Consider the following 22,437-nt stretch of genomic DNA (forward strand, 5'->3'; position numbering starts at 1 on the left):
GCTCTTCTGAATAGTTATAGAAACAGACCTTGAAAGGTTGCGCTTACTACTCCTCTGGCAATATCATATACTGACAGCTTTGACATCTACTATTTTGAAGTAAAATGTCTCCATCTGTTGCCAAGTCTGTAGATTTTCTACAGCAAGGAGGATAAGTCTGTTGCAGATTTGCAAAACATAAGGATTACTTTTTGGTAACATGGAAAATTGTAAGCCAAAGACGCTTTGATGAGGCTGTTCAGGACACATTTGCTGGAATGAAATTTTTGAAGTTTTCTTTTCATAGTTGTGGAAAGCATTAACTGCAAATGTACATTTGAGTTGCCCTCAACCTCTGTTTTTGTTATTAAGATTTTAGTGAGCAGCTTTACTTGCAACAGTCGCAGATGACACATCTGTAGAATAAGGAAGAGATTTCATCAAGGATTTTGTGCAAAGCTTCTTTATATTTGTTTGACAGTTGCCTAACATTCACCCAGCTGATAGAGCGTCAGGCATCACAAGTCTTCAGTATTTCCTTAGCATCGGAAAAGTACCAATTCTTATGTGCATGATGAATATGACTTTTTTTGCTGTGCAGGAGACATCCCCAACCAAGAAGAAAAAGAAACTCCGAACACCATCCTTCCTCAAGAGCAAGAAGAAGGACAAGAAGAAAGACAAGGAATAAGCAAGGATACACCCACCAAGAAATGAACCTTTAGAAGAATTACTATGTTGGGTGCTACAATACATAACAGCCTACAAAGTGAAATAATAGGCTTTTGGGGGGTTTCTAGCTGCTGTAGGGGGCATTGCAGCCCCTGTAGTCGAGTGCATTGGCAAGAAGGGGTAGGCTGTGAAGGGGAGTACTTCTCTTTGTTACGCAGAGCTGCATGCTTAAGACAATTAAGCTGGTAGTACTCGTAATCAATTGTGAATTCAAGTATTGTGCATCCATGGGTCAGCAATGATTTGCCATAAGGAAACCAGTAGCCATCTCAATCTGGAGGGGTGGACAGGAATGTACATGTATATTGTATATGCTACCATGGTTTAACACTTTTGAATGGATACATGTTCTCTGGTACCACCAAGGAAGGCAGTATATGATGTCACCTTATGTTGGCTTTTTAAATTGTCTAATAGGGTTTTGAAAGGTCTTTGTACATGTTTTGGATTTCTTCCGTTTTTCTCTTCAAAAACATGGATGGTATATGGACATTCCCAAGTCTGCTTAGTTGGCCCAGAACGCATGGTATTTGTAAGAAAGACAACATTTTTTAAGATTTCTTAACAAAATCAGATGTTTATTCTTTTTCAATACCTATCATTGATTTTGCATTAATACAGGTGTTAATTGTATGCTGATTGAAAAGAGTTTTTTCACCTCAAAAAAGTATTTAGTAGTGAAATCTAACTATTACTATGAAGAATTTGACTTTTCAGTTTTGGGCTAAGTGTTGTATACAATATAGCTACATGTTCAGTATGTAAGCAGGATGTTTTGTTCAGACGTACCCTGAATCAAGCTTAGTCAGGCTTGTGAAGAATTTGCCAAAGTCATCAATGTTATGATGTAAGGATACCATAATGTACTACGTGTAGCTTAGAAAAAAAATGATTATAGCCACAAAAGGCAAAAAAAAATCTGTCTACCCTGCACACAGTCAGGGTGGTCTAACTCTACAGATGGTAAAAAAAAGTGTTACTTTTAAGTACAAGAAAAACATCACATCAAGTATCCCTTGCCTTCTCTTTAGTTGGTAAGGAGTGCTATTCAGTGATTTTTTTCTCATTTTGTACAGTGTGGAAATTATGTGCAAGGCATACTGCAATTGATTTGTTGCTTCTTTGTCATGTAGCTTTTCAGATTCCAATAGCTCCTTGCAAGTTACAGGAAGAATTGTAGATGCCACACCACTAGTTGTAGACTTGTATGATGATGTGTGTGTAAGTGTTGAGAGAATGAGGAAAACTCACACATCTCGGTGAGTTGACTTTGACGAAGGACAGAGTTTCGGCATACTGTTTTACAATCAAAAGAAAAGACACCAGGAGTTTTTCATCAGGTCATCAGAGGGGCTCTGGCACTCTTTGTTCACCCATTTTGTATTTTAAAAAATCACAGCATGTGATTTCAAATGAGCAGCATCCAAGAAAAAAAGCCAGTCATGCATGGCTTTATGTGTGCACTGTGTTTTTAAAAGCAAATCACTATGGGTATGACAACAGGCTGTCCAAGCCAAGGTGACATTGGGGTCATGTAGGGAGGTCAAGTCGAGGAGAAAGGTCTTGTGACGAGTTTGTCAAGAGAAAAAGACAGGAGTGGCTACGTCTGATGATTGTGGAGAGGTCTGCATATTTGTGGTGCTACATGAATTCTACAGCATTGACAATATGTATAGAGATAGCCAAACAGTTTTTTGTAGCAATATTAGAGGTTTTGCCAGTTCGAGTCATCACTATTGCCATAGCAAGTGTTTCATCACCAAGCTTGTTGCTTCTGTTGTAGACTCTTCCTGTGTGAGATTTGAGGATTAATGCCTGTACTAGACCTAGAATGATTGGCTCCTGACTCGTCTGACCCTGTATACCATAGTGACTTCATAGTTTCACATCTGCTGCCAATGACATGCTGCCTTCAGCTGAACTAACCACAATGTACTGATATGTCAAGATATTCTCAGTCCGTGAGTGAGTGTGTTGTGTGCGAGTGAGCAAACTGAATTCGAGCTGTGAATTCATGTCAAATTGAATCACCCTCCCTTGCTTCGCTTATGATGTCTGTCTGCAAATTACGTCTATGTCTTGCAGTAGAGCCTGTAATAGAGGGATGTATGGAAATAAGGGTAACTATTGAAGATGAGCTTGATGTCACTGTTATGAACTCCTTCTTTTGAAGAAACAAATGTTCCACATGGCAATGGTAGAGTACAATGACCACAAACATAATTCTATGTAGGTTGTGCAATGTAAATCTCTTTGTGTGAAGAGCTTGATAACCGCTTTTAGACATGCAGCTTTAAAATGTTTTATTCCACTGCTTTTGCATTTTTGTTGTTTCAAATGATGTACCTCTGCCAAAGTGTGCACCAAACACATAAAACAGTATGTTGTGTCAGGTTCTGTTGAATGTATCAACAGAAATTGCACCTGATTATTAGTACTTGTGACTAAAATTTGGGATTGAACATGTGGATCTGTAGTTAGTGCTGTGTATGTGTGAGTGAGATGATGCATGACAATGAAGACATGTAATGCATAGACTTTCAATCATGTCATAGTGTAGCCTAGAGGCATGACTGTAGTTAAGATTTTACCTTACCCTTTGATGAAACTTTAAACATGTCAGAACGAGATGTTTCTGTGTTGCCTGTCGACATCTCTGATTGGATAACCTTAGTGAGTAAAGACCTACGATTGGTTGGTTGTTGCAGCTGGTAGAATTGTTTAGTAAGTCAATACCACTAAGAGAGCCTTGCTAATCTTGTGATCAATGACCTCTGACCACTACAGCCCTCTTCACAATGCATTTCAAGTATAAATCTGGATTCTAACATTGCACTAACAAGAGGGATGATAAGTGATGGTAGTCAGAGGTCATAATGGCTATGTGCCAAATGCATAACTGGCACACTCCCTTGGGCTCTATAGGTTCACCCAGCCCAAGAGAGGTGTAAAATTACATGTATAATTTGTGAATACTGAATTCTGCAAAGCTAATTAAAGTGATAAGTTTTTAACTGAACAACTAGCTCAAAGCTTTAACTTTCTGAGTTGTCTTTTTTATCGTGTTCATTTTTTTGACAGTTTTACACCAAGTAGTTGCAAAAAGGATGGTGTCAACTTCTCACAGGATTTATGGACAGCGAGCAATTTTTTGTGTAGCGTAGAATGACAGACACAGAGTCTTACTGGTCACATCCATGTATTTCCTTACAGGGCGAGGTGCTATCAGTTTTGTTGGATGATACCAGCTTGATTAGTTCTGTATGACCAAAGACCCAGGATGGACAGAAGGACTATATACCAGGCTTTCTAAGTTGTCAACAAGTTGACAAACAAGACTTTTTATCACCATAGACTTTATATAAGAAGTAACACTGTTTGTTTTCCTCCTGGAATGATGACCTGTATACATGACCATGATGTGCAGCTATTGTAGCTAACGTGTCACTGTGAAATAAATCTGCAAGAAACTTAAAGCCTCTTGTCTTCGTTTTGCATGTTTGCATGTCCCAAGCTTCTACCTGTAAGGTTACTTGTGAGAATGCCTTCCATGTGATAAAACTTCACTTTGAAGAAAAGAATTGTGGAATACTCTGACAATAATCTGATTATAGTTTATTGGGGATCTCTCTTGTTGTCTTGATACAAATGGATGCATGGAAAATGTAAAGAACAGGTTCTGATGTTTGACACTTGCTTATTGCATATACTGGTAGACGCTCCTTTCAAACTAAATTTAGATCCTGAGTTTTGTATAACAAGGTTCTTTATTCACAGGAGCCAACATTTTGATGACCATCTATCACCTTCCTCAGGGTAATAATGACTGGAACTACTTTGCACTGCAGCTAGGTGTTAGCTTGCTTCAGTGTTACAATTGCTTTCCCAATCATCACGCTTAGCGTATAAGATGTCAAGCAATAAATACAATGCCATGTAGTTGCAGTGCAAAACAGTAACCAAGCATTGTTGCCATGAGGAGGGGGACTGTCTCCGAAATGTTGCCATTCAACGTTGCCATGAATAAAGAAACCTGTTACACTGTCATTTAGAAACCTGATGAAGTTATTCACAGATAGATCCTGAGTGATTGAAGAAAGTTCCGCTGAACATACAACCATTATACCAGTTAGTGTTACTGGCATTAGTACTTTAGTGGGCTGATGAGGTGATGAAAAGGGTTGATCTGATTGGCAGCAGTACTACTTATGAATGACACCCATAAGCTACGTGGCAACCATGTCTACTACAGACTGTCTCAATAAAGGCTTGGTTGAAAGTTCATGGCTATTGACATGTACAGTGGTCAATGCAAGTTTGACTGCATTCCTTCCCATAGTATGAATATTGTACACTGTACAGTATTTGATAAGTGGAACAGTAGCTTTTTTTCACAAGAGGAGCACCAACATTGGAAGAGTAAGAAGGGACGATTCTATATCACTGGTCCCAACAACATGTCTACAATTAACTATTTTGGAATGATAGTAATCTTAATCAAGTTCACCAATTGATGCTTCCAGTCGGTCCTAGTACAGTACCTAGTACATATATATGGAAGTCAAAAGTTTTTGTTACAGAGGTAATTTGACATTGTGAGTCATGGCACAAAAATAGTGACATTTTTCTCTCTGACTTACTGAAACTACATGTTGTACCCGATAACCATCACCATACAAGGCTTCAGACTATTAACATAACAAAATATTCACCTCTAAAGATTTCTATACAAAGCCACTTTTCAGATCTGACTATAGAATATAAAGGCACGTGGAGGTTTCTTCACAAACCTTGAAGCTATGTAGTTTGTTGTAAAACTCCCCTCTCTAAATTCTATTTCTGGGAAAGCAAATGAGCCTCAAAATGCTTGTTCAAATGTGCCCAAAAGGAATATAAATTTCAGCTGTAGCTTTTATATCACATGCTTTTGCATACATTTGAAATACTGCCAAAAGAAGTACATGTACCATTAAAATCACCTCATAATTGCATTGATATTTGGCTATGATATGCACTGAAACAACTTGTGCTCTATGCCTTCCTCATTCCACCATGACCTATAATTTTCTGTCATTGATTACTATTGATATAGTCACCCCTTAAGTGAAATTGCAAAAAAAAGTAGGGAGACATCATCAAAAAATAAAGACTAACAGCTTTAAGAGTTGCCAGCCAGACGACAGGCCACAGCAGTGACGAGCGCCGCTCCTTTCCCACTGCCGTCCTCCGACAACATCAGCTTCACATCACAGTGTGTCAGCTTGTCGATGGTCTGTGTCATGAGCTCCTTGAAATGGGGGTGATACTTGTAGACTGAGCCATCTACACCAACTGCAGGAAAACAAGGGAATATCATAGTATAAGTGAACTGCTTCTGAGCAAGTTTTGGGCCAAAAATGTTAAATCTTCATTTTCAGCTCTAATGACCTTTCCCCATACTAATAAAGTTGTGCCGAAAGATGATCAAGCACTGAGGTTATAATTGCATCAACTAGGAATATGTCAAAAGCATGCATGATATACCAAACTTGACAACATTACTACTTTATTCTGATAAGAAGCTCCATCTTAAGATTGGAATTCCGTTTTTCCCATTTTGAAATGTGCTAATATTTTCAATATAAAAGCACTTGGTGCAAAGTCTTTACATATGATTGACAAGTATGATGTACAGTTGTGAAATATGATAATAACTTTCATGAATATTCATTTTGAAAATTTTCTTCCTGCAGGAATTCCTGCAGGAAGCGTTTTTCCTGCAGGAATTCCTGCAGGAAGCATTTTTCCTGCAGGAATGCTGCAGGCATTCCTGCAGAAATTCCTGCAGGAGAAAGGTAAATTCCTGCAGGAAGAATGTTTCCTGCAGGAATTTCTGCAGGAATGGCCTTGACAATGACAGGAAGCATTCTTTATGCATTTAATTTTGTTTTGAAACTGTTAAACAATGCATTAGATTTCATTAGATGTTTCAGACTTGACTTTAACTATGTATATAAAACAGATATATAATGGAGGCATTTTTTATTGTTTTGTTTTCCTAGTTTTATTGACTGTTGCTGGAGATGCCTGGCATTAGAAATAACTGACCTATGAATGAACTTCACTTCAAGAAAATGCATTTCCTTCAGTGGCTACTCATATTTTTCAGAAGTACAGAAGCTTGGGCATGGTTACTTCTTTCATTTTTTTCTTTAATTCTTTAACATCACCACTTAGGGTTTATTAGTATCTAAGCCAATTTGATTGTACATGTAGGTGCAAGTCAGGAACATAAACACAAAATTCATAAATTTCATGACAGGCCTAAGCTTCCCTTAAAAGTATAAATTCAATCATTGTAAATTGCACATGTACTGTAAGGGTAGGGTGCCCTAATAGGATAATCATTGGAGTCCATAAGAAAAGTACTGTACAATGAAAGTACAGTACTTTTAGTTACATGTTGTGTAAAAACCTTTATCCTATTATCAGTGCCAACCTGATGAAATTATTTTCGGAACTTCCAGTAACTATTTACTGAATTCTAAACTGTAGTAAATCAAATGATACATTCAGTTGGTGGAAAAGTAGATGACATGAACCGCCTTGTTTGCCATGCTGATAGCTGGTGTTTGGGTTATAGAAACCAACCACTGGCGGCTTTATCTCATGATGCACCCCTCAGGGTAAAACATTGATCCTTTATTAGCATATAGCCAGGTGGCATTCACCAGTCATATTTTATGTTGGTTATGACACTGTAACACAATATTAGAAGTGTCCCGAGCCGGGTGCGCGGACACCTAGAATTTCATTAAACACTGGTGCTAAATGAATCTTATTTATTAGGTTTTTGATACCTACTGGACAGCTGTGTTTCTAAGTGCCCAATAGAAAATAATAATCAACCGTCACCAGATCAGATCAGATCACAGAACATTGATCAATCAGAACAACACCCTGTCCTCATCTGGAACTCTTTACATGCTCTAAAATCCTTGAGATTGGGACAAAGGCCTTTTTATCACAAGAGTGTGATATTATCACCTCCCCTCCCCTTTCTCACCTATCTTTAGAGAAGTCATTATATAATCTCCTTTGCACCTACATGAAGGTGTTTAAAGCCAGCAACAACAATGCGTGTATTGATTTATAATGACAGGTAATTAGAGACTGAAGTGAATGGTAGCTGCCTTATTCAGACCCCGTTCACATGGGAAAAAAGCAAGTGAGTTAAACGAGGAATCCGATTAAAATGACCAATCCAAAGCCATGTGAACAGAACTAATCCGATTGGATTGCCCATTTTGGATTGGATTGACTTGGATTGCAATCCACCTCGCGAGGTGGATTCAGCGCGCGCAATCCGATTGTCGCGCAATCCGATTGACCAGAATCGCCCATCTGAACACAATTGGATTGGATTCGGGCTTGTTTCATGGTTTTGACGTCATACATACGGGTACAGTGGACATTAGACATACAACCATACCTACAACATGACAAAAAAAGTATCATACACGGAATAGAAAAGAAGTTTATGGGCAAGTTTGCATCTTACCGCTATGGTTAACAACCGGACGCCGCAAGATTTGCCGGAACATGTGCACCGGTTGTTGCCGAAAATCGGCAGTGCGGCAGAAGACTGACTGGTTCATTTTGGCAATATAGCCCATGAAAATAACATGTGTGGTTTTGTTTCTCTTCTATTGTTGGAGGCAATGTCCCAACACCACTAAAAAGGCAAATATTCTACGAGAAAAACAGTCGGAAGCGTGTCCAAACAGAATTTTCGAGCTTGGGTCACTTCACTGCATGCAAGCATGGGCGAGCAGTTTTTTTAAACGAAACACAGATTTTTATTTCAGATAAATACGTGGTAAAGTCAAATGTTTTGGTAGCAGTTTCCCCTATTTATGCAACTTCTGCAACAGATACATTTTATATAGTTAAATGTGAAGTATAATCACACCGCGCGTAACATTTCCACCCCAATTTAATAGACTATCCCAATGACCCCGGATGACCTAGAAGCCGCCACTTTCGTCAGTGTGTGTTGCGGACCATCGACGCGTCAAAATCTGACCAAAGCCGTCCGATTTCTCAACAGTTATAATCAATATCGATGTCGCTACATCCTTCAAAAATTATGAGGCAGTCTGGCAACATTTTGGAGAAACTACGCGTGCCCGCGGTGGTCGTTGCACGACGCGTGCCACGGTAAAGAGTTTAATCCGATTGTGTGGTCGCGGTCGCAAGTTTGAGTTTAATCCGATTGTATAAAACTCATGTGAACACGTTTTTTTTAATCCGATAGAAAATTTCAATCGGATTCCTTGTTTAACTCACTTGCAATTTTCTCATGTGAACAGGGTCTCAGTGCCTCCACTGGTGTATAGAACAGGTCAGTATTTAACACTGCATAGAAGACTAAAGTTTACCCAAAGAGGTTTATTACTACCTTGTAGATCACCAAGGAGTTTAGAATTCTCTGATCTCACTGACCTAACCTAGGTTTTACAGCAACCTTGGAATAGATATAATTTTTTACTATTTGCCTTTCAATTGGTAATCTTTTACTCTTGTCTTGGCTACCTTAGGTCTCTTGTTTAAGCAAGGGGCTTTTATCTTGGTTTCAGACAAAAAGTTCCTGATGATGGGTTTGAAGGCTGATACTGATAGCCAGAATAAAGCTACCATTCCAGAATGGCTATCAGTATCACATCAAAATTAAAATCAACACAGGCCTTCTACTCTTCAAAATCAACCAGGAAAGTTTGCCAACACGGAGGGTATTGATATGTAAAATTTGGGGTCCTGGAGTATCTTGCAAATACTTAAGCAATTTTTGTACTATAGAGCCAGGCGTTGAAAAGCAGAAAGGCCCACAAAATAACAACAAACTTTTTGATAACCAAACTTATTGATAACCTGGGCTTTATCTGGTCCAAAGAACCATTATCTTTTTGACTATTAATAAACTTGAAGCCCGCTATGAAGCTGTTTACCAGTATGATTCATTATAAGCCAGAAGGCCGACATAACCGCATTCCTCTGGAACAAAGAATTTGCCAATACTGTAACTTGAATAAGATAGAGGATGAGTGTCACTTTATTGTTTACTGTACTTTATACAACAACAAAAGAAACGTCCTCTTTGAAAATATACAAGATATGTTCCCTATTTCCAATACTTGAATACCACGGAAAAAAATTCATATTTCTCATGCAATTAGATCAACCATACATTATTGATTCCATCTGTACTTATATTTATAACTGTTTTAAGAGGTGAGAAGAAGTTGAACTTGTAAATACTGGAATGTATTAGTATTTGTAGAGGTGACAAGATACCTTTTTTTTAATCAAAATTGTACATTATCACTAGCGCTACAATCTGTACTTAGCTTGTTTGAGCACAAATGTACAATCAAGGTCATTGATTCATTATATAGAAACAACAGGCAAAAGTTTGTTCCAGAGATTATTTGTAGTTTCCAAATCCTATTACATGGGCCTGTATATAAGGCACTCACTTTCCTCTTTTTGGTAATTATGCACATTGTTATGCAGGTTCAAAGGAGGTCAGTCATTGTTAAGGCATGCTTCCCAATTAGCAAGTTGAATTAGCAAGTCCCACAGGGACTGTCCCAAAGCACTGGATGGAAAGATTCAGAACACCTCCCTGAGATCAAGGAGGTTGCTTCTTGCTGAGATATTTCTATACTGAACTGCTTTTGAGCCAGATTAGAACTAGAAGAACTTCAAAATTGCAGAAACCTGAAAATTCACTTCTGGGATAGATTACAGGATTCGAATGGTTAAACCAGATCGGCAAATTAAGGAGTAATAAAAGCTCCTTGATCTCACCAACTTGATCTGCCTCTGTGAAAATTCAAGCGTCTCAGACGGCGAAACGCCGTTTGCGACAACCGTCCAAGGCGTCTTAAATTATTGGGACGCTTTGGACGGTTACGGCGGCGGACGGCATGGGACGGGCTTTTAAACGCCCGACGAAACGTCCAAGACGGTCCGAACGGCATAACAAACGATTGGACGCGTCTAGATTGGCACTTTAGACGCGTCCGGTCGGACGTTCGGGACGTCCGAGACGGCGTCTGAAAGCGGGCAGCCGGACGCTCCCGCGCTCCGTCGGGCGGGCCCCCCGCTGGGAACAGACGTCTCTGCGGACGGACCAGACACCGATTGCGACGGACGTAAATGACGTAATCCAGGCTGCTGGGACGGATCGGACGCCGGTTGCGACGGGCATAAACGGCGTAATCCAGGCCGCTGGTACGGGCGGTAGCCTCCACCACGCCTTCCCACGGGGGGTACAGATCGTAAAATTCGACAGAAAATGGAATGAAAGGCCAAGAGGCTGTCATCGCTATATTATTAAAGGTTAAGATCTGGGCCAAACTCCTAGCAAAATATTTTTTCTTCAAGACACAGTTTTAGTTAGTCAGGCAGTACGGTAGAAACTCATAACGGGCCGGTGCATTTAATTTGGAACGTGCGTAGACGGCTGCCCGGACGCCGTTTCTGACGCCGTCCGGTCACGGCTATAATTTTATGGCCTGTTGGGACATTTAGCGTTGCCACATACCAAACAAACAAATATTCAGCCAGGCAGTGAATTGTAGAAGACCACCCACCACCGGGCCGTCAGGTTTAGCTAAAATCAAACACAACTTGAACACATTTCTTCGTAAATTGTTTACACGTACTCCGCGGCGTTTAATCAACTTTGCTACATGTACGAAATTCAATCCGGCCTTCAATCGTGTCCGCGGCTTTTTGTGCCGCCGTGCCGACACGTTACATCAGAATGGACGAGCCCACATAACATCAAGGGTAAATACAGGACGTTTGAAATTTTCTATTGTAAATTTTAATTGCACCAGTATTTGCTAAAGACTGGATATATAAATGTGAAATAACGTTAAATTTTCTACAAAGATCATAAGTCATTTTTTTTATTTCGAGGTAGCGAACTAAAGTCTTCCGTTTCATAAGTTCCTAACCCCAAGTAGTTGGAAGAGCCGACTAAGATTTTGATTGGCACCGGCAAAATCGGTAGGTGCTATCTCATTATCTGTTGTCTAAATCTACATTTTAACAGCATTATCATTCTTAATAGAAACAACAGATATTTTTTACAAGTATTCTACAACGTGTTCATAATTCTTTTTATTTTGTGGCATCAAAACAAGATCCTAAATTTTATCATTTCTTCGCGTATGTGGGGAGGGCACCCGTAACAACAAGTCGTCGGTAAACTTTGCAACAGATGAATGTACAAAAAATTAGAATAAAATGCGAAGTATTCACTTACCGGCGCCTGCAAAGTATCGACAATCAGCTAACGGAAGAACCGCTGCTTCTTTTGACGTCTGTCACATCTGTGATTTCTGCTGTCCAAGGTTTGCTGCTTCGAGTAAGTAGTATAATTTTTCCCCCTTGTCGGCGCACGACAAATAATTTTTGTACATTCTTTTTAGTATAAATAACGGATACAGTCATCACCGTAAACCCAACCTCAGCACAATGTCGTACAAACATCAGCTGCTACGTCTAGACGTGAAGTCCTTGGTCCAAAAGTGCGCAAAATTTAACAAACGGACATGAAATCCACAGAAATAGTCACCTTCTGAACATAAGTCCTGCAACCGCCGGAGTGTTCAACGGTCTGAAATTCGAATTCACCCGCTGAAATTGGCGCATGTGCAGAAGTTAAAACGTCATGTTTCCCGTGGGGATCATAAGAAAAGACGCAGCCGTCTGCCGGCGTCGGGTGACTAAGTATTTTATAGCCCCATCAGTGGCCGTCTCCGACGGCAATGGAAGGTCTTTCAGCCGTTCGGGCGTTCACCATAAAAACTGACAGAACGGCACGGACGCTCACGATGTGTCCGCGGCCGTTTCGGACGGCAATGAACGCATCCAGAACGTCTGAAACGCGCTCGGACGCCATTGGACGCTTGTAGACGCCGTCCGGGCAGTTTCGGACGCTTGAATTTTCACAGAGGTGGCCCTCTTTCAACCTCCTTGATCTGGCTCAACACTTTTGTTTTGAACTGCCAACTAATGGAAATCTTAGAATTCAGAAAAATGGTAAATTAGGTAGTGCTCTGCATTGCACTTTAGCCAACCTCTCACTTTACATAATATAATATAATATCATATACCATTGAAGCTTGGATCCAGGTTACATCCAGGTATGTGACGTCATACTTTGTGGCGTCACCCAGGAAAATAAAAGTTTTTAGATAATAATCTTATATTTAGGCCATGTTTCTGAATCAAAAATTTTTTTGAAACAGGATGTGTTTGAAGGCACTTGAAAGGCCATGAAAGAATGTAGCTTCTTACGGTTGCATAAGATAGTATTGTCAGCCTGCAAGATCCGCTTGGAGATTCTGATCATGATAGACAAAGAAGCACAGTGCAAATGACACAGTAGGGTTCGGAGGACACCAACTGACTAGTCTAATTAGTCTGTTCTGTCAACTTTTAGCTTGAGTGGTAAATGTGTTGGGTTCATGAGCTGGCGGGCCCAGGTTAAAATCCTGGGAGCCAGGCACAAATTTTTCTCTTGTGTTTCAGAAGTGTAAGGTTGTGAAGGACGTTGCACTTCTGTGAGGGCCTGCATGCCTTTTTCCGTTAAGTGTTACGAGCCATTTTAATTTACCGTTAATCGTTACCGACCCACTCTAATTCACCGTTAAGCGTTATCGGTATATTCTTCGTGAAGCGTATTGGTCGTTTTAATTCCACGTTAATCGTTACTTGTTATCCCGAATTCACCGTTATGCATTACCAAGAAATTCTTCGTAACAAGTTATACCCACGAAGTCAAATGCCAGATAGAGCCCCTGAAAATGCAGGAAATGGTGTTTCAAAGGGTCCAGATTTCAAAATTTCTCCGAGCCTCCCGGCCGCTTCGGGTAAAAATATGTTGCGGAAGCGTCGCCCCTCCCCCTCCCAAAAAACCTTTTCACTCAAACAGATTTCAGTTCCGGCAAAATTTTCTCATCGAATGCAGAAAATGAGGTTTCTCCAGACCTCCCTTGCAACGGCTTGTGGCTTTGGTGCTCACGACGACCTGGCGAAAACATGTTTCAGGGGCGTTGGCCCAAAAAATTTTCTCTTTAATAAAATGTCATTTGATTTACCTTCGTTGGCCAGCAAAATTTGTCCTTCAAAATGCAGTAAATGCCGTTTCAGACGGTCCAGACTTTTAAATTTCCCCGGACTTGTCTGGCAATTTCTCGTGCCGTCCGAGCTTGAAATGATAAAAATATGTCGGAGGCCGGAGGTCAATTGCTACAACCATGTGTAATTTTGATGAAAATTTCATTATTCTGTCAGCAAAATTTGCCGGAAAATGCAGGAAATAGCATTTCAGAGGGCCATGATTTTAAAAAATTTCCCAGGGAGCATACCCCCTACCCCCATACGATGCGTTGCGCCTTCGGCGCTCCATGTGCTGAAAATTTTGTCAGCAATAGTCCCCCCCAGCCTACAAGAAACTTGCTGTTGCCGCCTCTGGTGGGAGCACTGACCCAGGGAAGCAAACGTCATAGACACAGCAGACATTGTCCCTGTCATTCCTCCGGGCTCTGGGCACCTTTTCCTTCTCACAATACCATTAGTCTGATATTTTCAACCATCGAGGTAACCTAGTTTAGCGCCGTACAAAGAGGAACGAACGTCAATGTTTACTGTCATGCTTTGTAACCCCTCCTGAATTTACCGTTAAGCGTTACCGGACCTTCTGAATTTACCGTTAAGCATTACCGGGCCTCCTGAATTCACCGTTAAGCGTTACCAAGAACCCCCCATGCAGACCCTCTTCTGTGTCAGTGGGAAAGGTCACATTACCATGCATCCCTTTTTCTGAACTGAACTGGTTTTAGCCTTGGTACCAGTTTGCATCATAAGGCAAAATACAAACTGTTTAAAACTGTCTTGTTTTTTTTTGCATCACAGGGCTTGAAAGTCATTTTTGCATGCACCTTAGGCTGAGTAGCCTGTGTTTACACAATCTAGCGCTGGCTGGGGTTAATGACCCCTCCTAGGGCAGCAGCAATACTATAGGGCCGGCCGCTAGGAGCGCGATTTTAGTCAGGCTAGTAGCCTCCTTCACCGGCCTCTCTGGGAAGCTTGGCGTTTTTTTTTTTCGGTTGGGGGGGAGGGGGGGGGGGTCGATTCGCGATTTTTAATCGGGAATATTGCGGGAAAGGAATATATGCCGGGAAAGGAATATACACCGGAGACGCTTTATCAAGTTTGGAATAGAATCTTTGGAATGCTTCTCCGGAGATGTTTAGAAGGTTGGGGATTTCTTGTGGGCGGGGAGGGCCGAAAAAAAAGCCGAACTCGTCTAGTCCGTACAAGCTTACCGGTGTATATTCCTTTCCCGGCATATTTTGTGTCCTTTGTTATTAACCAAGGAGCTTTATCTGTCACTCAAGAAAGGGTTCGATATCTGGTGTGGCAACCAGTGAAACAACCAGAGGGGCGAGTAGAACAGAAAAAACAACATCCCAACTCCCAGGATTCAAACCAGCAGCCGGATCACAAATCCAGTACGCTACCGCTGTCGCCACAAAAGCTCAGAGCTCCTTAGCAAGGACGGTGGGAACTACTTGAACCCACTGTTACACTAGTTGGGCAAAAGCAAACTTTCACCAGGTTTTTTGGGAAGCAGTCATAGTCACTGTGCAACAGTGGTATCAAACGACCAAATGACCAACTTTGAAAGTAGCCCCCCCAACTAGAAGCAGTCCAGCTTTTATTTTCGAGCACTCGGGTCTGATTTTACCATGGTCATTACTGACAGAAGGGGGTCTGATAGCGAGCAGTTGTTTAATGTAACGCAGCTTGAAGGGCAAATTGAGCAAGGCACAGCTGGATTGGAAATTAGGCACAGAGGTGCTGACTTTATTCCATGATGCCTATATTAAACCTCCTTGGTTTGAGCAGTCTATTTATTACCTTATTATAAGTGGAGTCCACAATTACCATCAAATTTTCACAAAACTTCAAGAAAAATTATTCATAGTTTACCTTTAAATTGACAAAGACAACCTTGATTTTGTAGAAATTGGCAGGGGCGAGTAAGAACAGAAAGAAACAACACCCCGACTCCCGGGATTCGAACCCGCGCCGAACCCGGGCAGCCGGATCACAAATCGAACGTGCAAACCGTTCGGCCAAAAGGCTTAAGCCGTTAGGCGTCTTCGGTTTAGCAGTCCTTGAACACCACTGTTACACTACTCCCCCTTTTCTTTTCAAGATTCGTCCCCGAATCTCCGAGATCGACATCCCTGTGTGGCACATACTAGCCTGTTACTCACAGGGCCGGCGTGGGAACCAGTGTAGAAATTTGGAGAGGCGAGTAAGAACAGAAAGAAACAACACCCCGACTCCCGGGATTCGAACCCCCGCCGAACCCGGGCAGCCGGATCACAAATCGAACGTGCAAACCGTTCGGCCAAAAGGCTTAAGCCGTTAGGCGTCTTCGGTTTAGCAGTCCTTGAACACCACTGTTACAATTTACCCTTTAGGTTTAACCATTTCATATTTAAATAGATTAGTGTAAAAGTGAACTTAGGTTTCTGAAATTCTCTAATTCTTCAGTCTGTAATTTCTTGTAATAGTGTACCCCCAAGTTCCAGGATTCTTTCTGAAGGCCTTAGGTCCTCAGCACTACAGGTAGCCAGGATGTTTGGACCTGGGGAATAATTAGTCCTTTGATAATTGATAATTGGACACCAGCATCCTTTGCATATCTATAGAACAATAGCTGACCTTACTTTGAACCCGCATTATACAATAGCGCATACTTACTTGAATTTTCAACAAGAGGAAGCAAGCCCCTGGCTTTCTTAGGCCCAATTTTAAACTTTATGAAATATTCTCTGGAACAAAAATTCAAGTGTTAATCTTATGATGGTCAAAATATGACCAACCAGATCAAACAAATCTCAAGTTGCTGACCAAGGAGCTTTCATTCTTTGCCACGTTCAACTTGGTACTGCATTTACAAGATATCATTGCATGCATGGAAGGAGCATTCGAATAGAGCAGTTTTCATTTGATGAAAACACCCATGTGTGAACAGCCGTAATGGCTCTGTCGGCACAACTGTTGAACATGTCATGGGCAACTTGGACCCCATTCAAATAAAAAAATACAAGTGAGTTAAATGAGGAATCCGATTAAAGCTTTCTGTTGGATTAAAAAAATGCGTTCACATTTAATCGGATTAAACTCAAACTTGCGACCACGACCACCCCGAGTCGGGCACACGTCGTGCTTCCAAAATGTTGCCAGACTACCTCATAATTTTGAAGGATTTAGTGACATTGATATTATATATGATAACTGTTGAGAAATTGGCTGGCTTTTGATGCGTCGACAGTCAACAAGAACATGGCGCTTGTGAGGTCATACAGGTTGAACTGGGGGTAGAAATGTTGCGCGGGGTGTGATTATACTCTACATTTAACTGTAGTACAAAATGTAAATGTATATGTTGAAAAAGTTGCATGAATAGGAGAAACTACTACTAAAACGTTTGTTGCATACTTTTTTGCCGGTGTGTAGCACTCCTATCTTAGTGTCATTGATTTAGATATGAATTATAAGGCCATTCCTGCAGAAATTCCTGCAGGAAACATTCTTCCTGCAGGAATTTACCTTTCTCCTGCAGGAATTTCTGCAGGAATGCCTGCAGCATTCCTGCAGGAAAAACGCTTCCTGCAGGAATTCCTGCAGGAAAAACGCTTCCTGCAGGAATTCCTGCAGGAATTCCTGCAGGAAGAAAATTTTCAAAATGAATATTCATGAAAGTTATTATCATATTTCACAACTGTGCATCATACTTGTCAATCATATGTAAAGACTTTGCACCAAGTGCTTTTATATTGAAAATATTAGCACATTTCAAAATGGGAAAAACGGAATTCCAATCTTAAGATGGAGCTTCTTTGATGTATTTCATTCATCTACAACCTGTACTGTAATCCTAAGTAAACTATGTATTGCAAGCCAGTGAATCTATCCAGAGATACCACTTGTCCTCATCAATGCATTCTGAGTTCCCAGCTTGCCCACAGCGTATACAACAGTATAACTTGAGGAGGTTCTGCTAAACTAGGCTGAGGTTTCCATTTTGGTGCACATGGCCTTTACCCTGCTGTCAGCTAATCAGAGAAATGGCTTTACCTTAAGAAGTTTAACACTATTTTAGATTGGTTGAAACCTGGAATGAGGCCACACTTGCAAAAGTGGAAGCCAGTTTGGCAGAGACTCTGAAATTGTATAGGAGGCCCTGTAAAGGAGAATGCCTTGTGCATGTCTGTTAACACTGTATAATCATGTACACAGTACTAACCTGCAACCCTCTCCCTGTCCATCTTGTTGACAATAGCAGAAATCCCAGCAGACACCAAGTGGGCAGCGCGGGTAGACACGGCACGGCAGACTTCCTTCACGGTCACACAGTCTGTCTCTGTAGCGTGCTTCAGTCCCAGGCTATGCAGGATTTTCAATGTTGGCCCCATGTCTCCAATTGGTTCCCTAGAATTTAAATCACAGATTTTCATTCTTATAGTTCCAAAAAGGTTGTCGCTGATTTTGTTGAGTCAAGCCTGCTGGGCCACATTTCAGCTGCCACATTTCAGCAAAATTACTCAGGGAGAGAAAGAGAGACACTTTAACATTTAAACCAGTTACCTGGCACATCAGTAACACAGTAGCTTTACAGGATTATTGAATGGACTTTGCTGAACAATTGGACACAGCAAGAATGATGGAACATGAATGATCCATGGATTCCAAGATGAGTGTCATGATACAATCAGCATAAGTTCACTGCAGCATTCATCGATATGTGAAAAAACCTGGAAAGTAATTAATAAGGTACTCAATATAACTTTTTTCATTAACATTTGTTGTATTCCTGCAAAAGCAAAAAGAACTGATAAGACTGATTGCTTGTTGTGGCATAATATTATAAATGCTTATCCAACCATTGGATAGCCTAGAAAAACATGATATTTGCAATATCATTAACAAATGAAAGAATGTAGCCGCACAAATTTAGAAGCGGAATGTTTCCAGGATTATAAACAAAAATTAATTACCTATATTTAATTACTTACATGCTTTGCACAAATATTTGCGTTGTTCCACTGATGAAAAATTAAAATGAAAAAAAAACACATTGATCACATGTTAAAAGATTTATAAGGATAATTATGATTTATACAATTGTAGATATAAGAGATGGCATAAATTCATTATTGCCAAAGATTTCTATGACACTATGCCTCAAACGTTTCCTTCACTTTTCCCTTTGTATTATTATTTAAAAACCTGATAATTCTGAAAATATAACATGACTTTAATATCAATGTTAAGTGATAAACGAGCCCTAGCCTTTTGACTTAGAAAATGTTACACAAATGTCCCTCCTACCAGCTGGGAATCAATATAATGCATTCAAACTCACCTCAGATATGTACACCTACAACACAAGATAAAGCAATATCATCAGACCAATAAGCAAAGTTCAACATATGAAAGCTTCATTCATATTATTAATGGGACCAGACATGGAATAGTCTGTCTCAAACATAAATAAACATTCTGTCCTTAACATTTAAAAACATGACTATACACTGATTGTTATGTTTGTATTTCCTTCTTTCTCCTTCCATATTCAGAGTTCCTGTAGCATTACACTTGTGTGATTAATTTTAAATATGAAATAGAAATGTTTTATTGACTTATTTCATTTGACATAATAGATTTTTCTTCTTCTTTTTTTTTCTTTTTTGATTTGCATTTTGTTATTACATGATGTTAACCTCTGTTACTTATGCTTCAATTTCAATATTAAGTTACCTTAAGGTTAATAGGTTATTTGATTTCTGGATAGTTAAAAGGTCATTTGATCTTTTCTTTATGAAATTGATTTCCTTTCTTAGTAGATAGATATGCATTCTTGACACAAATATTGTTTAACTTATGTTTATTTGTATGTAAAATAAGTTCAAGGGATGCTGACATATGAGATTTCATTTGAAAGATTTCTTTCCTTTTTTATAAATTACACTATTCTGATTTTATATGTGAATAAAAAACAATAAGACAATAGTGGAAAGTGGGGTTACTATAAAACCACTTACTCTTCAATCTCTGAAACATATTTGGTCAGAAACGTTCCTCGTGTCTCCAAGTCTGGCGAGGTGCGACCGCCGAACACCAGCATCTGTTTAGTCATCTCCAGCAGCACAAGTCGCACCAGCTCACCCATGTACATGCCACTGATCATCTTCTCATAGCTGACATACATGGAGAGAACAAGTCATGCAGATGTAAGCAATGGAATCATTCTCATGATATTGATAATGAAGGTAAGTAGATACAATGGTGCTAAGTTAGTAATAATGTTCTTTGTCAATCATTATCAAATAGAGACATTACTGTATATTGACATACTATAAACCTTTCTTTCACGTCAGTCAATACATCGTATTAAAGTATGCTATGAAACAGTGAATGTCAGCTTAAGTTCTTTACATGAGCATAATTGTTTGTATGTCAGCCTAATTCACAACATACACTTATGTGTACATCTATTATGCTAAACAGTTAATGAGAGTACAAAAATCAGCACTCTTATGTCCATTATTGATTAGCCAACCGAGGTCACTATTTTGGTTCCTGAATTCTTTTCAAACAGTTGCTGTTTTATTTCTTGACATTATCTTTTGTTCATTAGACTGACTGTCTCTGTTTTTTTATGTAGCTTATTGTATTTGCACGTTATTTGTGTCTATTGTGTATGTATACCAATGTACTTATTTCTTTAATAAAAAAAAAAAATCAGCACTCACATTTGTTGGCCCTTGTTGATGGAGTGTTCATCGATCTCCCTGTCGTACGCAGTGAGCAGGTCATCGAGCGCCCCATCCTCTCCGAACGCCCCCCACTCCATGTTGACCACGACCTGGTTGGGCTCCCCACGGTCCCCCTCCCAGATCTCCACATTGTCCAGTTTCTCCATGTAGCAGGCATTACTGCCAGTGCCTGGTCAGCGGGAAATAACAGGCTGTAGCTTCAGAATGGATTCAGCCTACAAAATGTTTTCTTAAGACATCCAGGAAAGGGACAAATGTCCTATTACCAACCTTGGCAAATAAAACCATAGGCAGTAGGCCATCAAGTTTTTGTTGAAAATAGTAACGTTATTATTTTGCCATATTAAAAATCCGATTCTATGCACTCAAACACTGTACTCGTTCCACAGATCTAGAGATTCCCAAGAATCATACACTAACATACGCTGTGTACCCGGTCCACTGAAACATTCCCGAGAATTGGACACCAACACACACTATGTCTTGGTCCACTGAAAGATTACAAAGAATCATACACTATTAAACACACACTGTGTATTTGGTCCACCGAAAGGTTCCCAAGAATCGTAAGCTTGTGTACTCAATACATGTATACTGAAAGATTCCCGAGAATCGTAAGCTTACACACACTGTGTACTCAGTACGCTGAAAGATTCCTAGAATAGCACACTAACGGTAACACACACACTGCCCAATCTACTGTCGATTCCAACTCACCTACAATGAGCCCAATGAGACAGTCATGGTCAGCCAGACCACATGCCATCATGGTCCCCACTGTGTCATTCACCACAGCAACTATATCTGTGTCAAAGTCCTGCAAGTAAAAACAATCAAATTTCATTCTGTCTTTCATTCTGTCCATTATCCTGCTTTGATTCCTTTGGTAAGCGCATTATAATTACTACTTGCCACTGCAGAAAATTCCAATGTGCAACCTCTGCTGAAGGAAAAAAAACTTTGACAGTCAGTATAGCACTTTAGGTTACGTTAAACAATATAATAAAGCTTCTGATACATGTACAGTACAAGGTGTCACAAACATGCCAGCTGTCCCTTACGGCCTTAGCAGCACTCCCTTGTCACTGCAGCTCTGATCACACTTAACAAGTTACAGCTCACCCCACGCCTCTTGATTGCGTCCCGGAGCAGCCGCACCACATCCTCCCCCTCCACGCCCGCGGCATTGAAGCCTTTGGTCCACTTGATAAGGGAGGCAGAGTCCAGCCCTCGCTGCTTACAGGGGAAGGAGAAGGTGAACCCAAGTGCCATCTTCCTATTCTTCATCCCGATCTTCTCCAAGAACTTGCCCATGCAGTCAGCTATGTAGTCAAAGAGCTAGACAAGTAGCAAAAGATGATAGAAAATGCTTCAATTGAAAGCATACCTTCTTAAAACTATTCTTAAGTTTTAGACCATACAGATGTTGATTTGATGACGGAACACTGCCACCTCCTGAGTTACCTGCTCTCCAGAGCCAGTCATGATGCTTTCTGGAATGGCGTAGGTGTCGCTCTGTAGACGAACATCTTTGGCACCCTTCTCAATGTGGACATGCAGCACGCGGAAGTTACTGCCACCAAGGTCCAGGGCTAGGAAATCTCCGGACTCTGGATGGAAAAGGAAATATTGTTATTCTTCGGGACTAAAAGGACAGCACTTTCAAAGTTGATTCTCGTAAATGCATCAAAGAAAATGAACCCCATCCAAGTTTAGTTGGTATATAAATAAAGAATAACAAAGAATACAGCTGCCAGTCAGTGTTGGCTGGGACTTATGGTGATAAAGCCGGCTTTACAAATCAAGA

The 22,437-nt window shown here is 40.4% G+C and overlaps 2 protein-coding genes across 8 annotated transcripts in view; one reads left to right on the top strand and one right to left on the bottom strand.

The window, feature by feature from the left end:
- Positions 1-4,187, top strand: part of LOC118414726 (alpha-adducin-like) — a 39,480-nt gene extending 35,293 nt beyond the window's left edge. For 4 of the 5 annotated variants that reach the window (XM_035818929.1, XM_035818927.1, XM_035818930.1 and 1 more), the window contains one exon: positions 581-4,187. In XM_035818929.1, coding sequence (XP_035674822.1) covers positions 581-670 — 90 coding nt within the window. In that variant the 3' untranslated portion in view covers positions 671-4,187. The remainder of the gene's footprint in view (positions 1-580) is intronic. The other variant, XM_035818931.1, reaches the window with a different exon arrangement.
- A 124-nt stretch (positions 4,188-4,311) lies between these two features.
- Positions 4,312-22,437, bottom strand: part of LOC118414727 (hexokinase-2-like) — a 21,434-nt gene continuing 3,308 nt past the window's right edge. Inside the window, exons 3-10 of one of the 3 annotated variants that reach the window (XM_035818933.1) lie at positions 22,095-22,240; positions 21,753-21,968; positions 21,348-21,447; positions 20,607-20,799; positions 19,896-20,051; positions 19,217-19,231; positions 18,098-18,282; positions 4,312-6,042 (exon numbers count right to left, since the gene is read on the bottom strand). In XM_035818933.1, coding sequence (XP_035674826.1) covers positions 5,870-6,042; positions 18,098-18,282; positions 19,217-19,231; positions 19,896-20,051; positions 20,607-20,799; positions 21,348-21,447; positions 21,753-21,968; positions 22,095-22,240 — 1,184 coding nt within the window. In that variant the 3' untranslated portion in view covers positions 4,312-5,869. The other 2 variants (XM_035818934.1, XM_035818935.1) reach the window with 2 other exon arrangements.

Source organism: Branchiostoma floridae, chromosome 4 (assembly GCF_000003815.2).
Source record: "Branchiostoma floridae strain S238N-H82 chromosome 4, Bfl_VNyyK, whole genome shotgun sequence".
In the NCBI taxonomy this organism is placed as follows: domain Eukaryota; kingdom Metazoa; phylum Chordata; class Leptocardii; order Amphioxiformes; family Branchiostomatidae; genus Branchiostoma; species Branchiostoma floridae.